This window comes from Narcine bancroftii, chromosome 2 (genome assembly GCF_036971445.1).
Source record: "Narcine bancroftii isolate sNarBan1 chromosome 2, sNarBan1.hap1, whole genome shotgun sequence".
Taxonomy (NCBI): Eukaryota; Metazoa; Chordata; class Chondrichthyes; order Torpediniformes; family Narcinidae; genus Narcine; species Narcine bancroftii.
In genome coordinates this window covers 201,843,773-201,861,210 of record NC_091470.1, presented here as the reverse complement: position 1 = coordinate 201,861,210, position 17,438 = coordinate 201,843,773, and the positions used below count along the sequence as shown (strand labels likewise).

The following is a 17,438-nucleotide window of genomic DNA, read 5'->3' as shown; positions in this document are numbered from 1 at the left end:
TAACCGTTACACCAACTGTGCCTCTGTCATAGTTAACCTCCCCCCTCCCCCCCGAGGTTTACAGATAAAGCTTTACTAATTGACTTAAATGCTGATAAAGATAAAGACTCTGACTAGGCAGAGAGACACTTTGGGAGAGTCACCCAGTGGTGAGCAGCATTGACAGGCTCTTCATTCTGGGTGCCGCCATTTTATTCAAATACAACTTTATTGAAATTTTATTCAAACAACTGCTGTGGGCAGAGCACAAGTGGGGCGCTCTGCTGGCAGAATGTTTGCTCCCATCTTCGGAAAAAATTAAATTAAATTTTTCTTTATTCTTGCTTATTTTAAATCAATTTATTCATTTCAATTTTTTTTTTGCTGGTTGCTCGAATTCCGGATGCCAGCAATTTTACTGTACTCTTGTTCCAAGAGTTCTAAACATTGACCTTGCGAATCACTGCAGTGGGTACCATTCGCGAAACAGTTTGAACGGCATTTCTCAAACCTGTGACGATTTCTACCAAGGAGCAAGCAGCGCATTTCGAATGTAAATTGGCAAAGCAAGCAGCGTCCACCTGCAATTTTATACTCTCTCTGTTTGACAGTGACTGGAAGGATAGTCAAATTATCATGCAGGAGGTGAAGTAAAAGAGGCTGTATTTTAATTTTTTATTCATTTTTTTTGGATTCAGTATTTTCCTACCTTGATATTACCTGTGGATTCCTCATTATACTTCCCAGTGTGCAGAAAATAGGATACAGTGAAATGTTGGCTTGTTCCTATTAGAATGCCTGTTATGGAATAATAGTAATTGAACCCATTCAACTGAAGGAATAGCAGGATTGTATAAAGGGAAGCAAAGCTTTAAATGACACACTACTGTGGCTGGAACAAGAAGCAAAGGAGAAAATGCGTGGATCGCCAAGAACATTCCAGGATGATGGGTTTTAACAGAAATGGTTGGTTTTGAGTCAAACACGTCAATAGCGGGTGTGAGAGTAACTCTTAAGAGTGCAGAGTAAAGGAAAAGACGTGGATGAAGGGGTTAATTAGAAGGGGAGCAAGGAAAGTTTGATGATCTAGACAAACAGCGGATAAATTAAAAACTGCATGCAAGAAAAAATAGCGGGTTTGGTGCAAGTGGTGGAGGGGAGCAGGTGGGTGGTATGGGTAAGAAACGTACAGGTATCCGCCGCTTAAGCTCCATTCGAGCAACGTCCATCCACATATATACATCCATGGACCCATAATTATTCACTCACCGCGAGCAAGTCCTCAGTAATTTAGAAAAAGCGATCGCTAGCCACAGGAAATTCTATACTGCACACCCAAACTGATCCGACTACTGCTGTCTCTCCCCACAGTCCCGTGTCAGTCCCCACACTGATCCCACTGCCCACTCTCTCCCGACAGTCCTGTGTCAGTCCCCACACTGATCCCACTGCCCACTCTCTCCCGACAGTCCTGTGTCAGTCCCCACACTGATCCCACTGCCCCATTCTCTGCCCACAGCCCTGTGTCAGTCCCCACACTGATCCCACTGCCCCACTTTCTCCCCACAGTCCTCTGTCAGTCTCTCTCTCCACTGCCCTGTGTCGGGCCCACAGTAATCCCACAGCTCCGCTCTCTCCCCACAGCCCTGTGTCGGTACCCATACTGATCCCACTGTCGTGCTCTCTCTCCACAGCCCCATGTCGGGCCCACAGTAATCCCACAGCTCCGCTCTCTCCCCACAGCCCTGTGTCGGTCCCCACACTGATCTCACTGTCTTGCTCTCTCCCCATAGCCTCCTGTCGGACCCCACACTGATCCCACTGCCCTGTTCTCTGCCCATGCCCCTGTGTCAGTTTCCACACTAATCCCACTGCCCTGCTCTCTGCCCACGGCCCCGTGTTTGTCACCACACTGATCCCTACTTACAAATAAAAAGTTTACAGGTACACTACAGTATCCCATATAGCTTTGCTAAGTACATAATATGGTGTTCGCACAATGTCCACATTGCATACGCCCAATTTCACAGAATGTATCATGGGCGTTAACTGGCGCAGATCTGTACAAGGAATAATAAATGTTTTTGTTCATCCTCAATGTTGGCAATTTTCCTTTCTCTGCAGTTGACTTTGGTGTGAGTGCTCAACTCGACAGGACTGTCGGAAGAAGGAATACATTCATTGGGACCCCGTACTGGATGGCCCCTGAGGTCATTGCATGCGATGAAAACCCCGATGCCACTTACGATTATAGGGTACGTACAGAATCATTTAAGTCAAGATGTATTCTCTGCCCATGTGAATCATGAGGTCTGTAGACACGGAGATTGAAGTAAAAACCTGACGCTGGAGAAACTCAGCAGGTCACACAGTGTCCTTTATACAGCAAAGATGTTTCTTGTCTGAGCCCTTCATCAAAGTGTGAGCAAAATATAGACAGCTGCCTGAATAAAATGGTGGGGGACGAGAGGGGAGGAAAGCATAGGCTCACAGGCAGGAGGTAATAGGTGGTTAAGAGAGGGAGGGGGAATGGAGAAGGAAAAGGTGGAGAGCTGGGGGAAAGGAGATACAGGGACGGGGAAAAGAGGGAGAACGGGAAGCTAGAGAAGTCAATGTTAATGCCATCTGGTTGGAGAGTGGCCAGCCTGCCCTCTCCTCCTTCCAATAGGAACTGCTCCCTCCATCTGGGTACTCTCCGACTGGATAGATAAACATCAACTTCTCTGGTTTCTGTTAGGCCGGTCTCTCCCTCTTTTCCTTATCCCGCTCTTTCCTCCAGCTCTCCACCCCTTTTGTCTCCATCCACCTATCACTTGCCTGTGGGCCTCTGCCTTCACCTCCATTTTTTTCGGGCACATGTCTACATTTTGCTCATGCCTTGATGAAGGGCTCTGACCAGAAACGTTGGTTTTGTATCTCTATCTTTGCTAAATAAAGTGCACTGCGTGACCTTCTGAGTTTCTCCAGCATCGTGTTTTCGCAAGGCAAGATGTGTCCTCTTCCATACAAAACTCAAGGCAAGATTCTTCATCAGGCCTCAGATGCGTTCCCTTCCCAGGGCCGAAATATTCAAGTTTAAACCTCGCTCGAGTTCAGAAGAATGAGAAGAGATCCTATAGAAACATATAGGATTATGAAGGGTATGGATAGGATAGATGTAGGAAGGTTTTTTGAACTGGCCAGGGAAACTAAAACGAGAGGACACAGTCTCAAGATTCGAGGGAGTAGATTTAGGACAGAGATGAGGAAAAATAGTTTTTCCCAGAGAGTAGTGAATGTTTGGAATTCTCTAACCAGAGAAGTGGTTGAGGCTGCCTCATTAAACATATTTAAAATTTGGTTAGATAAATTTTTACATGATAGAGGAATTAGGGGATATGGGGAGAAGGCAGGTAGGTGGAGGTAGGTCATAAATTAGATCAGCCATGATCGTATTGAATGGCGGAGCAGGCTCGATGGGCCATTTTTGGCCTACTCCTGTTCCTACTTCCTATGTTCCTATGTAAACATAGCCATTTGGGTCCACACTTTCACTTCTGTTCAAGTTTAAGCACCTTTCTTTGTCACTTTAAAACCACCCTGCTGCATAAAAACAGCACAAACTACAAAAACAGCGTACGGACAGTAGCACCAAGTCCAAAGATGCCACTGTGAGCGACTGCCATCCCGCAGGACACCAAAACATCAAACTATTTCTCTCTCACTAAAACTACAATTTACACAAAACTACTTAAAATATCTAAAAGATAGTGCTATAATACATGAATTATCAAAACCTAGGCAATGGACACAGTAAAGACAAGTTGCAATAACGTTAGACTCTAGTTGTTAAAACGTCCACGAGCTTGAATGAAGAAACCATTTGCCCGGTCCAGAGAGGCCACTGCAGGCGGAGAGAGAGCAAGACAGTGAGACCAGTTGTGGGGACCGACACAGGGCTGTGGGGAGAGAGTGGAGCTGTGGGATTACTGTGGGCCCAACACAGGGCTGTGGAGAGAGAGTGCGGCAGTGGGATCAGTATGGGGACTGATACAGGACTGTGGGGAGAGAGCGGGGCAGTGGGATCAGTGTGGGGACTGACACTGGACTGTGGGGAGAGAGCGGGGCAGTGGATCAGTGTGGGGACTGACACTGGACTGTGGGGAGAGAGCGGGGCAGTGGATCAGTGTGGGGACTGACACGAGGCTGTGAGCAGAGAGCGGGGCAATGGGATCAGTGTGGATTTGAATGGGTTTTCATGACACCATCTGCCACAAGCCCCCGCGATCCAGGACGTCGCATCTTCCAAGACCCCCGAACCGAGCACATGACTCTCCCGCTCGGACACGATGGGACACCTCTTCCTACTACTATGCCACACCGTCTCCTCAACCACCGGCAACAAACAGTGCTGACACATCTCCACTACAGAGGCCTCGGTCCCCTTAGCAGTTGATTCTGCCCAACTTTGCAGCTTCTTCTCGGAGGTTTGCTCTTGCCTGGTGATTCCCTTATTTCAGCACCCATCTCACGGTGTTCCAATGTCCATCTTCATCCAATCAAAGATTGTGCACAGCACTTATTTAGGGAGTTACTGTACCACTAGGTCTGGAGAGGCTGCTGTGGGCTACTGCCACGCTACCATCTTGAAAAGGGCTCACCATCTTGAAACACTAAGAATGATTTAATGACTGTCTTCTCTCGGGTGGGTAAATAGCATTATTTAAGACAGTCTAACAAAATCCTTCATACCCCACTCACCTTCAAGGACACACAAAAGGAAGTGGAAACCTGTGGCTAATTCCAGGAAATCCTTCTCTCTTCCTTCAACCGCCCACCCCCCCCCCCCCCACCCCCCCCAAAAATAGAATCCATTTGGATAGGTCAGATTACCTACAGAAAGAAAAATATTTACAAGATATACTCATGTAATAGTCAATGCCATGTCAAAGTCATTCATTGCAAGAGCTATAAATATTAGCCAGGCCACTGGGGAAACTACCCTGCTCATTATTGATCTATGGGATGATTGTTGTGTACTCGACAGAGCAGCAATTTGAAAGATGCAACCGCTTGAGTGAACATCCAAGTTGAACTTGCAGCCTTCCGCGTGGATGATGAGACCAGTCCTAACTGAGCCACATTTGGCTCCAGAAGCATTGTGGTTAAATTCAAGTTTATTGTCAGCTGATTACACAAGTACAACCTGACAAAACAGTGTCCTCCAGTCCTCGGTGCAAAACATGCAGACCCACAACCAGACATAGCACACATACAAACAAACACTACATACCCAGGACATGTTTTCATATACATAAATAAACAGATATTGTTTTGTGAATATGAGCATCTCGGGTGTTTTGTGTGAACAGTTCCTTTGGTCGTTCAGTATTCAGAGGCTCTGATAGCTCTGTGGTTAGAGCACTGGCCCTGTAAACCAGAGGTTGCAAGTTCATTCCTTGTTGGGGCCTCATTGCTGTAACGGGCGACTCTCTGTCTTCCTTACGGTAGACATTGCCTCTGGGAAGAAGCCGTTCCTCAACCTGCCAGCTGGAAAGGATCCTCAATGATTTTCCATGCTCTCTTCCGACAATGATCCCAATAGATCACATCAATGTCGGGGGAGACTCCAGTGATTATCCTCCTGTGACCTCTGATCCATTTCTCTGCAGCAACCAACCATACCACACCCTGATGCAGCTGACAGCCAGACAGTAGATTTCCTGTAGAAGGTTGACAAAATAGTTGCCAGTAGCCTTCACAGGAAATACAGTCACTGTTACACCCTCCAGATGAGCGAGGAGATGTCCACAATAGGTCACTAGTCAAGTGAACTCCAAGGAACTTGGTGCTCTCCACTGCAGTTATTGATGTGTTCATTCCTGGTCCTGAAGTTCATTTCTTTCATCTTTACCAGACTGGTATCCACTGGTCTGAACCATTGGCCCAGAGATGAGAGTTTGAATCACACTACAAATTTCAAAGTTCAGAATTAAAATTTACTATCAAGAGTATATACATGATATCATATACAGCCCTGAGATTCTTGTTTTGGGAAATTGGAAATAAAAAACTAGTAAAAGATGACTTATCCTTTCTAATTGGACCAAATGTTCATAGAACACCTTTGAATGAATTAAGATGCAAAACAATAATCACCGCACTACAAAGCTGCTTGGTAGGACAAAGTAAATCTGGAGGGGGTGTGATAAGAGCAGTACAATGCAAATGTGTTTTGCTTGTTTCTCTTCATTGTATCGTAATCACTGCAAATATTGTACTCCAGAGGTTCTCAACCTTTCTCTTCCCACTCACATCCCACTTTAAGTCATCCCTATGCCATTGGTGCTCTGTGATTAGTAAAGAATTGCTTAAGGTAGGATGTGAGTAGGAAGGGAAGGTTGAGAACCACTGCTGTACTCATTATGCATTGATCAAGTTCAAGTTTATTTATCATCTGATTGTACAAATATAACTCAGCATTCTCCGGTCCTCGGTGCAACATCCTGCAAGCACACATACTGACAAAAGATACATGTGCACAGAATGTGTATACAAACACAGGTATACCCCGCTTTACGAATACTGGAATTACGAACATTCGTTTTTACATAAGGATTTGAATGGGTTTTCACTTTTGTGAAAATAGCCTTCAATAGTAGTGACTGGGTCTTTGCTTTATGCCATTTCGGTTTACAAACATTTCCTAGGAACACTCTAGTTTTGTAAAGTGGGGTATATCTGTATTAAATATTATTGTTAGTTAAATAGTAGAGTCATGAAGGGTTTGTATGTATAGTTCAGCATTCTCACTGCCCGTGGGAAGAAGCTGTTTCTCAGCCTGGTGGTTTTGACTCTGATACTCTATCTCTTCCCCGACGGGAGTAGCTGGAAGATGCTGCGTGTGGGGTAGTAGGGGGTCCTCACATATTTTACAAGCCATCTTTAGACAGCGATCCCAGTAAATCACATCATATGTTTATTTTCAACATAAATATATTAGTTTAAATGTTTACTTTGAACAATTTATCAATTGCCAACATTCAAGAAGCAAAGTTCTGTTAATAAAGTGAGCGACTCATTTTTTTCTTCCTCTTCTCTTGACTCTCTCCATTCGATTTCATTGCAGAGTGACATTTGGTCTTTGGGAATTACTGCAATTGAAATGGCAGAAGGAGCTCCACGTAAGTTTCTATCTTTAATCAGATTTTAGGAAAGGAGAAGGTTCCTATTCATTCTGTGTCAAAATATTGCAGATACCAGAAATTTGAAATAAAAGCAGGAAACGATTGAAGGGCACAGCAGTTTCATGCTCTGGTGAAGGGGCAGTGCGGTTAACGTCACAGTTAGCGCAACGCTGTTACAGCACCAGTGACCTGGGCTCAAATCTGGCACTGTCTGTAAGGAGTTTGTACATTCTCCCTGTGTCTGCGTGGGTTTCCTCCGGTTGCTCCCATTTCCTCCCATCCTTCTAAAATGTATGGGGTTTGTAGGTTAATTGGATGTAATTGGAGTGACCTTTTACCATGCTGTATGATGAAATATTTTTAAAAATCTTTATTCCGAACTATTAAGTGTGCCTCAGATACGAACTGGCCTGCAAAATACTTCCAGTGATTTCTAATGTTATCTGGGTGGCACGGTTGGCGTAGCAGTTAGCACAACGCCATACACTGCTAGCAATCAAGATGAGGGTTTGAATCCCACACTGTCTGTAAGGAGTTTGTATGTTCTCCCCGTGTCTGTGTGTGCTTTACCTGGGAGCTCCAGTTTCCTCCCACCATTCGTTCATAACATACCAGGGATTGTAGGTCAGTTTGATGGCACAGGCTCATGGGCCGAAATAGCCAGGTACCGTGCTGTACGTCTAAACTTTTTCACGTTTTGCCAGTCTTCTTTTATTAATGGTTCTTTTTAAATTGATGATGAGAATAATGCCTGTGATGTGATGGGAGCTTTTAAGAGGTTTCTAGATGGGCATGTAAATATGCAGGATATACTCGAGATGGCAGAGGTCGACAGCATCGAGTCCACGCTGCTGAAGATCCAGCTGCGCTGGGTGGGTCACGTCTCCAGAATGGAGGACCATCGCCTTCCCAAGATTGTGTTCTATGGCGAGCTCTCCACTGGCCACCGTGACAGAGGTGCACCAAAGAAAAGGTACAAGGACTGCCTAAAGAAATCTCTTGGTGCCTGCCACATTGACCACCGCCAGTGGGCTGATATCGCCTCAAACCGTGCATCTTGGCGCCTCACAGTTTGGCGGGCAGCAACCTCCTTTGAAGAAGACTGCAGAGCCCACCTCACTGACAAAAGGCAAAGGAGGAAAAACCCAACACCCAACCCCAACCAACCAATTTTCCCCTGCAGCCTCTGCAACCGTGTCTGCCTGTCCCGCATCGGACTTGTCAGCCACAAACGAGCCTGCAGCTGACGTGGACTTTTACCCCCTCCATAAATCTTCGTCCGCGAAGCCAAGCCAAAGAAGAAGAAGAAGAGTGAGCCGAAGTGAAATCCCCGTAAACTGGAATTCAAGAAACAGGCAAAAATAAATAGGCAAAAAATACAACAGTTTAAAAATGGCGCCCCTGAGCAGTCAGTTCATTAATCATGCAACACACCATCTCGAGCAATTGGAAAAATCACTTCTCAGGCACCAATAGGTGCCGATACCGGCAGTTTTACTGTCGTTTAATTTGGTACAAAGCCAAAGGGCCTTCTCTTATTAAATTTTAAATTTAGACATACAGTACAGTGATGGGCAACTTCAGCCCATTAGTCCGTACTGCCCAGTTTACACCCAATTATCTAACAACTCCCTGTACATTTTTTAAGGGTGGGAGGAAACCGGAGCCCCCGGGGAAAACCCACGCAGACATGGGGAGAACATACAAACTTCTTACAGACAGCACGTGATTCCAATCCCGATTGCTGGTGCTGTAACAACGTTAGGCTAGCCGCTACCATGCCACCTCTATGCTGTACTCTTCTTGGTGGCTACCCCTTCCACAGGAAAAGGATGTAAATTCCCAGCTTATCACCAAAGTTCTGCCTCATCAGCATCTGAGTGGTGAATTTCTCAGTGGCAAGTCAAAGGAGCAGTTCCTTTTATTTTCTCACACAATAATACATTAATTCTGTAATATACTTCAGCTCCTGTCTGCCTGAAGGCAAACAAAGAGTTGCCGCGAGCATTGCCCGGTCAGTGCCCCTAACAATAGAAGAAAAAGAAGCATGAGAGAATCCCTTCAGAATCACTGGCTGTGGATTCGCCTCCAGCACTTCTGCAGCCACACAGACCCCTGTATAATTCTTCAGCAACTGCAAACCTCCAATACGATCAGAAAGCCTTCAGCAAGCCAAAGCCCTACTTGCGCTCAGCACCCTCTCGAATCCTGGTTCCCATGAGCCAGTCACCAGCAGCCCGCAGCCTGTGTAGGTCTTCGATCGCAAGACACGAGCAGCCCGCAGCCCGTGTGGGCCCTTCAGTAATAAAATGAGGGGTGCAAATACAAATGTGGTCATGTGATTTCATACTGGGACCAAGTGATACAGTGGATTGAACTATTGATCTTTCTCAAGCATCATTCATCATCATTCAGATGCCTTGACGTTCGACGTGGGTGATCACATCTCTCCATCCGTCACGATCTCTGACCCTCCCCTGTTCCCCTTCGGTGAAGGCTCCATCTTTGAGTTGAAACCGTAGTCGATGTTGAGTTCATGATTATACAATGGAAAAATGCTGAAATTCCCAAGCATCCCATTCTTTTATATACAGGTTGAATTTCTATTATCCAGGACGTTTTAAATTTACCGTCATTAGTACAAACTCCTTACAGACAACGGGGGATTAAACCCCGGTCCCGATCACTGATGCTGTGAAGGTTGAATCTGCCGCATTAGTACAAACTCCTTACAAACAACGCGGGACTCAAACCCCAGTCCCGATCACTGGCGCTGTGAAGGTTGAATCTACTGCTGTTAGTACAAATTCATTACAGACAACATGGGATTCAAACCCCGGTCCCAATCGCTGGCGCTGTGAAGGTTGAATCTGCCGCCGTTAGTACAAATTCCTTACAGACAGCGCGGGATTGAACCCTGGTCCTAATCGCTGGCGCTGTGAAGGTTGAATCTGCCGGCAATAGTTAAAATTCCTTACAGACAGCTCGGGATTGAACCCCGGTCCCAATTGCTGGCACTGTGAAGGTTTTGCGCTAACCACTATACTAACCACAATTTGATTTGTGATATAATTGATCCTTTTAGCTCAGAAAATGGGTCTGATCGAGACGCCTACCTCACCTTTCACAGTATCTTCTGTGCATTTTCTATTTTCTGGCATTTTCTGTGGTCCGAAAATGGCTGGGTCCCAATGTCGCCAGATTGAAGAAGTTCGACGTGTATCTATAAATTCCCAAGGGAAGTGTTTGGACACTTTTTTTTAAAATTTTTTATTTTTCGCACTATAAACCACGTTGATCAAGATACATGCATTTTCCTTTTCAAATATATACAGTGTCGTTTTCTCCCCCCCTCCCTCTTCCCCTCCTACCCTCCCTACCTCCCCTCCCATTCATTTAAAGTTCAGAATCTAAGATACATTAAACCTGTCAAACAATGTTGTCACTCAATAAAAATAAACAAGAAATTCCACTAAGTCAGTTCTTTTCATTCTCTTCTCCTTCTGTCATTTTAGGTGGTAGATGTCCCCGGTAGGTTTTCTCCATTATGTTTCATGTATGGCTCCCATATTTGTTCAAATATTGTAATATTATTTCTTAAATTATATGTTATTTTTTCTAATGGAATACATTTATTCATTTCTATATACCATTGTTGTATTCTCAAGTTATCTTCTAATTTCCAGGTTGACATAATACATTTTTTTGCTACAGCTAGGGCTATCATAACAAATCTTTTTTGTGCACCATCCAAATCAAGTCCAAATTCTTTGTTTTTTATGTTACTTAGGGGGAAGATCTCTGGGTTTTTTGGTATATTGCTTTTTGTGATTTTATTTAATATCTGGTTTAGATCTTCCCAAAATTTTTTCACTTTCTCACATGTCCAGATTGCATGAATTGTTGTTCCCATTTCCTTTTTACAGCGAAAACATCTGTCAGATACTGTTGGGTCCCATTTATTTAACTTTTGAGGTGTAATATATAGCCTGTGTATCCAGTTATATTGTATCATACGTAACCTCGTATTTATTGTATTTCTCATAGTTCTTGAGTATAACTTCTCCCATGTTTCCTTCTTTATCTTTATTTAGATCTTGTTCCCATTTTTGTTTAGTTTTACCATTTGTTTCCTCATTCTCCTTTTATTGTAGTTTAATATACATGTTTGTTATAAATTTTTTGATTATCATTGTGTCTGTAATCACATATTCAAAATTACTTCCCTCTGGTAACCTCAGACTGCTTCCCAATTTGTCCTTCAAGTAGGATTTCAGTTGGTAGTATGCCAACACGGTATCGTGAGTTATATTATATTTATCCTTCATTTGTTCAAAGGATAATAATTTATTTCCCGAAAAGCAATTTTCTATTCTTTTGACCCCTTTTTTCTCCCATTCTCTAAAGGAAAGGTTATCTATTGTAAAGGGGATTAGCTGATTTTGCGTCAGTATTAGTTTTGGTAATTGGCAATTTGTTTTATTCCTTTCTACATGAATCTTCTTCCAAATATTAAGCAGATGATGTAATACTGGAGAATTCCTGCGTTGTACCAATTTTTCATCCCATTTATATAATATATGTTCGGGTATCTTCTCCCCTATTTTTTCTAGTTCTAATCTAGTCCAATCTGGCTTTTCCCTTGTTTGATAAAACTCTGATAGGTATCTTAATTGTGCGGCTCTATAATAATTTTTAAAGTTTGGCAGTTGTAACCCTCCTTGTTTATACCATTCTGTTAATTTATCTAGTACTATCCTCGGTTTCCCCCCTTTCCATAAAAATTTCCTTATTATTTTCTTTAACTCCTTGAAGAATTTCTCTGACAAGTGTATTGGCAATGCCTGAAATAGGTATTGTATCCTTGGGAAAATGTTCATTTTAATACAATTTATCCTTCCTATTAGTGTTAGTGGTAAATCTTTCCAATGCTCTAAGTCGTCCTGTAATTTTTTCATTAGTGGATAATAATTGAGTTTATATAGATGGCCGAGGTTTTTTTTATTTGTATACCTAGGTATCGCATTGCTTGCATTTGCCATCTGAATGGTGATTCTTTCTTAAATTTTGAGAAATCCACATTATTCATTGGCATTGCTTCACTTTTATTTGCGTTAATCTTGTATCCCGACACTTCTCCATATTCCTTCAATTTCTTATGTAATGCTTTTATTGATAATTCTGGTTCTGTTAAGTATCTTTGGCTTGGCTTCGCGGACGAAGATTTATGGAGGGGGTAAAAAGTCCACGTCAGCTGCAGGCTCGTTTGTGGCTGACAAGTCCGATGCGGGACAGGCAGACACGATTGCAGCGGTTGCAAGGGAAAATTGGTTGGTTGGGGTTGGGTGTTGGGTTTTTCCTCCTTTGCCTTTTGTCAGTGAGGTGGGCTCTGCGGTCTTCTTCAAAGGAGGTTGCTGCCCGCCAAACTGTGAGGCGCCAAGATGCACGGTTTGAGGCGTTATCAGCCCACTGGCGGTGGTCAATGTGGCAGGCACCAAGAGATTTCTTTAGGCAGTCCTTGTACCTTTTCTTTGGTGCACCTCTGTCACGGTGGCCAGTGGAGAGCTCGCCATATAACAGGATCTTGGGAAGGCGATGGTCCTCCATTCTGGAGACGTGACCCATCCAGCGCAGCTGGATCTTCAGCAGCGTAGACTCGATGCTGTCGACCTCTGCCATCTCGAGTACTTCGACGTTAGGGGTGTAAGCACTCCAATGGATGTTGAGGATGGAGCGGAGACAACGCTGGTGGAAGCGTTCTAGGAGCCGTAGGTGGTGCCGGTAGATGACCCATGATTCGGAGCCGAACAGGTGTGTGGGTATGACAACGGCTCTGTATACGCTTATCTTTGTGAGGTTTTTCAGTTGGTTGTTTTCCCAGACTCTTTTATGTAGTCTTCCAAAGGCGATATTTGCCTTGGCGAGTCTGTTGTCTATCTCATTGTCGATCCTTGCATCTGATGAAATGGTGCAGCCGAGATAGGTAAACTGGTTGACCGTTTTGAGTTTTGTGTGCCCGATGGAGATGTGGGGGGACTGGTAGTCATGGTGGGGAGCTGGCTGATGGAGGACCTCAGTTTTCTTCAGGCTGACTTCCAGGCCAAACATTTTGGCAGTTTCCGCAAAGCAGGACGTCAAGCGCTGAAGAGCTGGCTCTGAATGGGCAACTAAAGCGGCATCATCTGCAAAGAGTAGTTCACGGACAAGTTTCTCTTGTGTCTTGGTGTGAGCTTGCAGGCGCCTCAGATTGAAGAGACTGCCATCCGTGCGGTACCGGATGTAAACAGCGTCTTCATTGTTGGGGTCTTTCATGGCTTGGTTCAGCATCATGCTGAAGAAGATTGAAAAGAGGGTTGGTGCGAGAACACAGCCTTGCTTCACGCCATTGTTAATGGAGTATACTATAACGTCATCTGCAAATAAACTGATTTTATATTCCTTGTCTTTTATTTTTATCCCTTTTATTTTATTTTCTGTTCTTATCAGTTCTGCTAGTGGTTCTATGGCTAACGCGAACAATAAGGGCGATAGTGGGCATCCCTGCCTTGTTGATCTGCTTAAGTTAAATTGTTTTGATATAAATCCATTTACTGTCACCTTCGCCAATGGCCCCTTATATAATGCTTTAATCCAATTAATATATTTCTCTGGTAAGCTGAATTTTTGTAGTACTTTGAATAAATAATTCCATTCTACTCTGTCAAAGGCCTTCTCTGCGTCTAAAGCAACCGCTACTGTTGGAGCTTTATTTCCTTCTACTGCATAAATTAAGTTAATATATTTACAAATATTGTCTGTTGTTCGTCTTTTTTTAATAAATCCAGTTTGGTCTAGATTTACTATTTTTGGTACATAGTCGGCTAATCTGTTTGCTAATAGTTTAGCTATTATCTTATAATCTGTGTTTAGTAAAGATATTGGTCTATATGACGCTGGTGCGAGTGGATCTTTCCCTGTCTTTGGTATTACTGTAATTATTGCTGTTTTGCATGAATCTGGTAAGCTTAGTGTTTTATCAGTCTGGTTGATTACTTCCAGGAGGGGAGGAATTAATAAATCTTTAAATTTTTTTAGAATTCTATTGGGAATCCATCCTCTCCTGGTGTTTTATTATTCGGTAGTTTTTTTATTATCTCTTGTATTTCTACTATTTCAAATGGTTCTGTTAATTTATTTTGTTCCTCTGTTTGTAATTTCGGTAGTTCAATTTTTGTTAAAAATTCATCTATTTTGTCTTCTTTCCCTTCGTTTTCAGTTTGGTATAATTGTTCGTAGAATTCTCTGAAGTTTTCATTAATCTCCGTTGGATTATATATGATTTGTTTGTCTTTTTTCCTTGATGCCAATACCATTCTCTTAGTTTGTTCTGTCTTAAGCTGCCACGCTAGAATTTTGTGCGTTTTTTCTCCTAGTTCATAATATTTCTGTTTTGTCTTCATTGTGTTCTTCTCCACCTTATATGTTTGTAGTGTTTCATATTTTATTTTATTATCTGCCAATTCTCTTCTTTTAGTTGTGTCTTCCTTCATTGCTAATTCTTTTTCTATATTTGCTATTTCCCTTTCCAACTGCTCTGTTTCCTGATTGTAGTCCTTCTTCATCTTGGTTACATAACTTATTATTTGCCCTCTGATGAACGCTTTCATTGCGTCCCATAGTATAAACTTATCTTTCACTGATTCCATATTTATTTCAAAGTACATTTTAATTTGTCGTTCAATTAATTCTCTAAAATCCTGCCTTTTAAGTAGCATGGAGTTTAATCTCCATCTATACATTCTTGGAGGGATGTCCTCTAACTCTATTGTCAATATCAGGGGTGAGTGGTCCAATAATATTCTAGCTTTATATTCTGTTTTCCTAACTCTGTCTTGCATGTGAGCTGATAACAGGAATAGGTCTATTCTTGAGTATGTTTTATGTCTACCCGAATAATATGAATATTCCTTTTCCTTTGGGTGTTGTTTCCTCCATATATCCAAAAGTTGCATTTCTTCCATCGATTTAATTATAAATTTGGTTACTTTGTTCTTTCTGTTAATTTTTTTCCCAGTTTTATCCATGTTTGAATCCAAATTAAGGTTGAAATCCCCTCCTATTAGTATGTTCCCTTGTGTGTCTGCTATCTTCAAAAAAAATCTTGCATAAATTTTTGATCTTCTACATTAGGTGAATATACATTGAGTAAATTCCAAAACTCTGAATATATCTGACATTTTATCATTACATATCTCCCTGCTGGATCTATTATTTCCTCTTCTATTTTAATTGGTACATTTTTACTGATTAATATAGCTACTCCTCTAGCTTTTGAATTATATGACGCTGCTGTTACATGTCCGATCCAATCTCTCTTTAATTTCTTGTGCTCCATTTCAGTTAAGTGTGTTTCTTGCACGAATGCTATATCAATTTTTTCTATTTTCAGTAAATTTAGCAGTTTCTTCCTTTTGATTTGGTTATGTATTCCGTTCATATTTAAAGTCATATAGTTCAACATAGCCATTTCATACTTTGTTTATCTTTCTGTTTCCTCATCATCACCTTTCCTTCTTATCCATTTCTGCTTTCTTTTTTTGAACACTTTATAAGACAACATTTCTAAAATGTCAAACATTCCCCTTATTCTCCTATCTAAAATTTCTTTAACCCCACTATCCCCTCCCCTTCCTGAGTTGCCCTTTATCCCTTGTCGGGCAACCACATCTCCCCTCTCCATTTGGATTTGCGAATTCAATCGCAAGCGTCAACTGATTTCGCAGTGACCGTATCTCCTCCCCACCCAGCCCCCCCCCCCCAGAAAAGATTTTAATTTTCATATACAACAAAGGTCACTCTCTTAATTCCCTCCTTACTTCCTCTCTTCCCTTTCTTTCCCTTATTAATTCTTATCTATACTCTATATATTTTCTTTTAAATACACATACACACATGTATACACATATATACATACATATATATATATATATATATATATATATATATATACCCATATACACACATACATATAGTTCGTGGTCATTTTTGTTCTCGTTACATGTCTTCATCTCTCTGTCTGTTTTGTAGTTGTTCTGCAAATTTTCGTGCTTCCTCTGCCCTGGAATAACTATTTTAAGTACCGCTGGATACTTTAGCATAAATTTATATCCTTTTTTCCATAGGATTACTTTTGCTGTATTAAACTCCTTCCTCTTCTTCAGGAGTTCAAAACTTATATCTGGAGAGAAAAAATTTTTTTGACCTTTGTATTCCAGTGGCTTTTTGTCTTCTCTTATTTTCTTCATTGCTTTCTCCAATATATTTTCTCTTGTTGTATATCTTAGGAATTTTACTAAAATGGATCTTGTTTTTTGTTGTGGTTGTGGTTTAGGGGCTAATGTTCTGTGTGCCCTTTCTATTTCCATTTCTTCCTGTAATTCTGGTCTTCCTAGGACCCTGGGGATCCAATCTTTTATAAATTCTCTCATATTCTTGCCTTCTTCATCTTCCTTAAGGCCCACTATCTTTATATTATTTCTTCTGTTATAATTTTCCATTATATCTATCTTCTGAGCTAACAGCTCTTGTGTCACTTTAACTTTTTTATTAGATTCTTCTAATTTCTTTTTTAAGTCATCTACTTCAATTTCTATGGCTGTTTCTCGTTCTTCCACCTTGTCCACTCTTTTTCCTATATCTGACATGACCATCTCTAATCTATTCATTTTTTCTTCTGTACTTTTTATTCTTCTTTTTATTTCACTAAATTCTTGTGATTGCCGTTCTTTTATTGATTCCATGTATTCTTTAAAAAAATATATATCCATGTACTTGCCCTTCCCTTCTTCCATTTCTCTGTGTTCTTCCTCTTCTTCTTCCTCTGGGTTGGTCATCTGTTGTTTCTTTGATTTCCTTTTACTCTCTTCTTTCTTGCTCTCGTTATTTTCTGTGTTTTCCTCTTGTTGTTGTGCTGTGGCTGTCATTCTCAGCTGTGGAGATCGACTCCTCAGCTGGTCCCCCCTCCCGTCAGTGTTTTTTTTGTCTTGCGCATGCGCGGTTGCGCACTTTTGCTTGGCTCCGCAAGCCATTTTTGTAGTCCCAAGCTCGGGACTTCGACTGACCTGAGTGAGCGGGCTTCTCTCTCCACAGCGGGCCTCCTCGGACAGGTAAGGCCTTCACCTTATTCTTCCGATGTCTTTTCTTCTTCTCTTCTTCCCGTTGCTTTCGACTTTTCTTTCTTCGCTGCCATTTTCTTCCCACCTTTACTTTCACTTTATTTTAATTTTTGTGTTTGTGCCTTTGTGTTTTATGTGT

General features: G+C 42.0%; 1 protein-coding gene across 4 annotated transcripts in view; it reads left to right on the top strand.

Annotated features, from left to right (window-relative positions):
* Nucleotides 1–17,438, top strand: part of LOC138755002 (misshapen-like kinase 1) — a 406,606-nt gene that overhangs the window by 154,078 nt on the left and 235,090 nt on the right. For all 4 annotated transcript variants that reach the window (XR_011351978.1, XM_069920129.1, XM_069920126.1 and 1 more), the window contains exons 7-8: nucleotides 2,104–2,234; nucleotides 7,088–7,142. Coding sequence is in view for 3 of the 4 variants with exons in the window: in XM_069920129.1 (XP_069776230.1) it covers nucleotides 2,104–2,234; nucleotides 7,088–7,142 (186 nt within the window). In the remaining variant the exon portion in view is untranslated. The remainder of the gene's footprint in view (nucleotides 1–2,103; nucleotides 2,235–7,087; nucleotides 7,143–17,438) is intronic.